Source organism: Vicia villosa, linkage group LG7 (assembly GCF_029867415.1).
Source record: "Vicia villosa cultivar HV-30 ecotype Madison, WI linkage group LG7, Vvil1.0, whole genome shotgun sequence".
Taxonomy (NCBI): domain Eukaryota; kingdom Viridiplantae; phylum Streptophyta; class Magnoliopsida; order Fabales; family Fabaceae; genus Vicia; species Vicia villosa.
Window position 1 is genome coordinate 62265487 of NC_081186.1, and position 6133 is coordinate 62271619.

The window sequence follows — 6133 nt, forward strand, 5'->3', positions numbered from 1 at the left end:
AGAATACTCAGCCATTGATCTTGAACATGAGAACAGACGGGCTCTTTGCATCACAAATAAGAGATGGGCTCCAACTTGGATAAAATATACAAGTATGCCGCTAGCTCTCTCAAGTGGAAAAGATTCCATCATATCAATCAATATCAAAATTGTGGGGTATCGCAACTCACTACAATAATTAATCATGTCTAAACTTTTGAAGAAAAGCCACTAAGGGCAAAAGATATTTAAAAAAAAAAAGATTTTTAAAATAGAGTGCAAACATAAGAAGGTTTTGTAAAAAGGGAAAAGATTTTGAAAATCTAAGAAGGGCGCAAGAGATGAAGGGACTATCCTAGAAGATAAAATAAAAGCTAAGAAAAAAATGGTGTAACCAAAATAAGAAGCCAACAATTGACATTAAGAGTCAAGGTAGATTTCCCATCCTTTGGACTACCAACAATAAACCGACGCATTAACACTTGGGGATCTAGATGAACTTATTATCCTTAGCACCACTTGAACGCATCATAAAATTCTAATGAAAATCGGGCAGAGTAACGGCTGTATATGGGAGAAATCCTTATCACAATGCCTTGGAATTAACCATCAAGGGATTTCGAGGAAATACCTGCACACACAAACAGACAACAAGCCAATGCCAGACAAAATAACAGCAGAATAACAGGGTCCAGAGGTACTAAGTCCAAAAGGTCCAGGTCTCCAAAATGCTCGGGATAGTAACCAATAGTCCATAAAGAGCCTTATGTGTTTTTTATGATTTTAAGTTGTTTATTAATGTTTTAGAACAAAAATAGAGTATGATCCAAATGGACAAAAGGAAAATAGCGGAAACATAAACAAACGTCCAAATGGACAAAGAGAATATAGCGGAAACATAAACATATGAATGATAAAATAAAGCATAAAGCAAGATATATAAAGAAAAATATAAAAATATTAGGAAATTAAAGTTAATTGTTAAATGTTAGCAAGATGGCCATCTTGAAACTTGTCAAGTATATCATCGAATTGTTAGTAATGAAGATCGATGGTGAGTGAAGGATGATCTCGGATTTAAATTTAACGGAAGTTTATTAGAAGCTTGAAAAAATCATAGCTACTACACCACAAACTTCCATAAGTCTTAAATCAACCTCATGTAATTCTCTGCCATATTGGATCTTTTTATTCGGGACACGAAATGTTGCGATATGTTAAGCAGATCGCCAAGTGACTTATGTAGAAGTCACCCTGCAACGAGGCCGGTCAATAATTTTTTGTGCTAATTATCATACCCCAAAATTTGACCATCATATTTCAAGATATTTTGACTCACGTGACTTTCAACTGCTCAAGACTATGCAAGAATTGGGCACACTTACCTGTCTCTTAACAACAAGCTTACACTAGGGTTTTGCTTCTCTCAAGGTAAAATCAAGTTCTAAGGCCCCAAGTGGACTTCATGGCTTCTCATATGCCTCAAAGAACCCTCACACTAAATTTTAAGCTCTTATTCACAAGATTGCCCAGTCAAAAGCTCAAATGATCAACAACCAACTAGTTTGATCTAAAAGTCAACTATGGTCAACTTACAGTCAAAACTCCTTATTTTTGGTCAACTTACAGTCAAAACTCCTTATTTTTGGTCAACATCAAAATTTTGAGGTTATGTTCATAATTTGATCAAGGGTTGATCATGATTCCTCAAGAAAAGCTCCAAAGTCATCAAAACTCATAGTTTCTAAATTAGGGTTTTTAAGGAGAAAGTCAACTGAACTTTGACTGGTCATAACTCACATGGTTTATCATAAATTGTCCAACCAAAGCTCTTTCTCAAGGAAATTCAATTCTCTACAACTTTGATGTTGCGCCCAAGACCAAGAAATGCACCATTTGGGATATAGGCGCCAAAACATTACAGGTCCTTTTAGAAGTTAACAAAAAGCTGTTCTTTGTCAGGACCAATATCGTCAAAATAAAATCTTCAAATGCATAAAAGGTTCCAATATAGCTAGCACATCTCTTGCAATGTTTGCTAGGATGGGATAGCGGCCAGAGTTTACTCTCCACCACTCTAGAACATTTATCTCCATGTTATGCTCTAACTTCTCTTCAAGATAAGTAATTAATTTATTATTTGCATTGTCACACCCTTCTGAAAGATAGAACTAATCAGCAGTTCCATAAGGTTGACTAACACTACCAAAAACTTGCGGCTCATCTGAATTACCTTAAGGAGACATAAATCCAACACAATATTCCTCATAAATAGATTTCAAGCAAGACTTTAAGGTTCCTTTCAAGGCATCAACATCAACCTTATTATAATATCGTCGTACCATCCAACCAACCAATATAACCTTGTGTCTAGGGTCGAAAACTAGAGCAATCAACAACAACATGTTAAGCTTATCATGAGATCCCTGATACTTATCATACTTCTTCATCTTCATAGAAAATTTCAGTTTGAGGGGGAGTAGAATATCTAGCAGATGTCTCATAAAATCACAACAACGTTGTTGAATATTGAGCATCATATTCATAGAAAATTTGTTCAAAATATTCTCCTAAACATAATTTGTTCAAAATAAACCTGAAAATTCAATTTCAAAAAGGCAATAAACAACACTAAAACACCAAATATATTAAATTTCACTATTTCACAAATACTTTAACAACTTAGCTAACTTAGCATACTTTTCTGAACAGTTAAGAATGGCATAAACCAAGTATCCAACAACCATCATCACCAAGCATAAAAACAAAAACAACCATTAATAATGTTACTTTCGAATAATCTTCAAAAGAGGTTTCAAATAATCTTCAAAAAGCAAACAGAGAAGTTAGAGTTTTGCGTATCTTCAAGAAGTTTCCGACACGGCGGTTCAATCGTGAGGCTGAGATCGAGGATTAGATGGAATGAGAGAGAGAATCGGAGATAGAGAAGGTGGAGGAGAATTAAGCGGAGGGTGTTGTTGCCATTTTGAAAATTATGGTTTGTGAAAGTTAGCGAATGAGAAGAGAGAGTTGAGAGAGTTTCAAATTTGATACCCGATAAGCTGATCCAAATTGATTAATGATTTACGACTTTTTTTGGTTTTGATGAATGAGCCTCTGGTTTTAGAGTCTGTTTGGTAAGACAAAAAAAGAGCTTTTAGCTTTTAGCTTTTAGCTTTTCAGCTCGTATTAATAAAAAAGCTCTGTTTGATAACTCTATTTTAGCTTTTAGCTTGTAGCTTTTTTACTAGCTTTTAGCTTTTTTTTTCAAAAGCTATTTTAAGTAGCTTTTGAGCTTTTAGCTTTTAGCTTGTGAGTTTTTCTTCCATTAATACCCTTATTATTTTAACTAAAATATATTATTACCCTCATTAATTAAAATGCCATTAATGTAATTTTCTATCTATAAGCTAATGAAACAGCTAATTTACCAAACACTCACATTAGCTTATCAACTATCAGCTACCAACTAAAAGCTATCAGTTATCAGCTAAAAGCTACCAGCTATCAGCTAAAAGCTACCAGTTATCAGCTAAAAGCTACCAGCTATCAGCTAGTTTGACCAAACAGAGCCTTAATATTTTATTTTTGGCTGGGTATCTAAATATAGTTTAATTTAGATATAGATTTGATTTATGGTTACTGGCTGCACACCCCTAGCTGGCTTAATTGAAAATAATCATTTATTTGATTATCTAACATCTCTAAAATAATCATTTGATTAAAATGAAAAGGTGAACTATGCAATCCAAACAAGGAATAACATAAGAAAAGAGTATAAACAAAATTAGAAAGAATATAAAGTCCATAAAAAGTAGTGTGATTTTAAAATAAAAATCTAGAACTGCGAGCCGCCATTGCAAGCAGATCCAGCAAATATTTGTGGAGGAATAAAAGTGACGCTCTTCAATTCTAATGGACCCAAAAACACGGGCCATGCCTTCTACAAACAGAACTCAGCTTTGTCGTTGCTGTGTTGTTATTGTCCCAAGTCTACCTATGCAATATTCATCCATACTTGGCAGCTAGCGGTACAAACACGTTAATAGTATTAAAGGTAGCCAAATATCGTATCTGGAATCATAAAATCTGGAATCATAAAATATCAACGCGTATTCTAGCTGGCAACTCCCACATTATTTGACTTCAACTATACGCTCCACTCTACCTCTTGTTACTTTTATTTTCCACTTTCCTTTTCAATACACTCCCACTATTATATATACTTACAACTTCATCTCACTTTTCAATCATCTCACAACATTTCCCTTCTACTTCTTAATTACTTTCTTCTTTCTCTCATTACAATACCCAAATGGCATCTCTTAACATTACTATGATCTTCAATCTTTTTCTCACTATTTCACTCCTTCATTTGATCGCAGCAAGAAAACTTACTGAATCAGACCAACTACTTAAATTTCAATACCACAAAGGTCCTCTATTAACTGGCAAAATCTCCATAAACCTCATTTGGTATGGAAAGTTCAAACCATCCCAAAGAGCCATCATCACTGATTTCATTACCTCCCTCTCTTCTCCCAAACAAACAACCACATCACAACCCTCCGTAGCCACGTGGTGGAAATCAACAGAGAAATACTACCACCTCACCAACAACAAGAAATCAGCTAATCTTGCTCTCTCCCTTGGTTCCCAAATTCTCGACGAGAATTACTCATTAGGAAAATCTCTCACAACTAACCAAATCATTAAACTCGCATCCAAAGGACAACAATTAAACGCCATCAACATTGTTCTAACAGCTGCCGACGTGGCGGTTGACGGTTTTTGTTCAAGTAGGTGTGGAACACACGGTTCTTCTTACGGTGCACGCGTGAACGGTAAACAACACAAATTCGCCTACATTTGGGTTGGAAACTCTGAAACTCAATGTGCTGGTCAGTGTGCTTGGCCATTTCATCAACCAATTTACGGTCCACAAAGTTCACCATTGGTTGCACCAAACAATGATGTTGGTCTCGATGGAATGGTTATAAATGTGGCAAGTCTTTTAGCTGGAACAGTAACAAACCCTTTTGGAAATGGATATTATCAAGGACCAAAAGAGGCTCCTTTGGAAGCATCTTCAGCGTGTACTGGTATTTATGCAAAAGGAGCTTATCCAGGTTATGCTGGAGATGTTTTGGTGGACAAAACAAGTGGTGCTAGTTACAATGCAAATGGTGTTAATGGAAGAAAGTATCTGTTGCCTGCCATTGCTGATCCTAAAACCTCAATTTGCTCAACATTGGTGTAGAGAAATACTACTTGGTTTGTTTTAGTTGTTGTTAGACAATGAGATATTCTTTGATTTGTTCATTCATTTAATTCATTTGTTATAACGTCAATAAAATTTTAGAAATAAAAAATTGAGTCTATTATGGCTATGTTTCCTAACTTTTATTTATAAGTTTGTCACATTCACATAAGGACGTTGGTTAGTGAATTCCTTACTATTTTTATTCACTTAATTATGTTTTTTTTATAATTTAAATGTCTTGATTTAATAACAATTATGTTTTGTAAATTAAAATAAACATCAATTAATTCAACATAACAATTATGTTTTGTAAATTAAAATAAACATCAATTAATTAATCCAACGCTGGATCTCATAGTTGCGTCTTTTATAACGATTAACATTGGTAAGTCCATCACTCCACACTCATAGTTGCGTCCTTTATAACGATTAACATTGGTAAGTTCATCAGTCCACACAGTTGTCCATTTATTAGTGGAAGATTCTGCAGCTACCGCTACACCTGCTGCTTCTTCATGCGGAACTCCAGATTGAGAAGTTACTCGGAATGCTGCCAAGATATCATATATATATATATATATATATATATATATATATATATATATATATATATATATATATATATATATTAGTATGATCATCTCATATTACACACAACTTATTATTACGCATTGAACTCATTTCTTGAGATCTCCATTGTATTAGGTCGGATTACCATCATGAGCAACTCACTTCTCTATAAGCATTAGTCTCATCTTCTAGAATATGTATTATGAAATTTCTCTCTAGCTAATCCTTTCGTCAAAGGATCAGCTAAATTTTCATTAATGCATACATGATCCACTCTCACAATTCCTTTAGAGATATAATTTTTAGCAGTGTTGTAATTTA

The 6133-nt window shown here is 34.3% G+C and overlaps 1 protein-coding gene across 1 annotated transcript; it reads left to right on the top strand.

Moving 5' to 3' along the window:
- The first annotated feature begins 4216 nt into the window (after positions 1 to 4216).
- LOC131617292 (protein PHOSPHATE-INDUCED 1-like) lies at positions 4217 to 5373 on the top strand. The gene has a single exon (XM_058888609.1). The coding sequence runs from the start codon at positions 4295 to 4297 to the stop codon at positions 5237 to 5239; it is 945 nt and encodes a 314-aa protein (XP_058744592.1). The 5' UTR covers positions 4217 to 4294; the 3' UTR covers positions 5240 to 5373.
- Positions 5374 to 6133: the final 760 nt, after the last annotated feature.

Excerpts from the sequence above, each read along its gene's own strand:
- LOC131617292 (XM_058888609.1), top strand. The coding sequence starts at position 4,295 with ATGGCATCTCTTAACATTACTATGATCTTCAATCTTTTTCTCACTATT.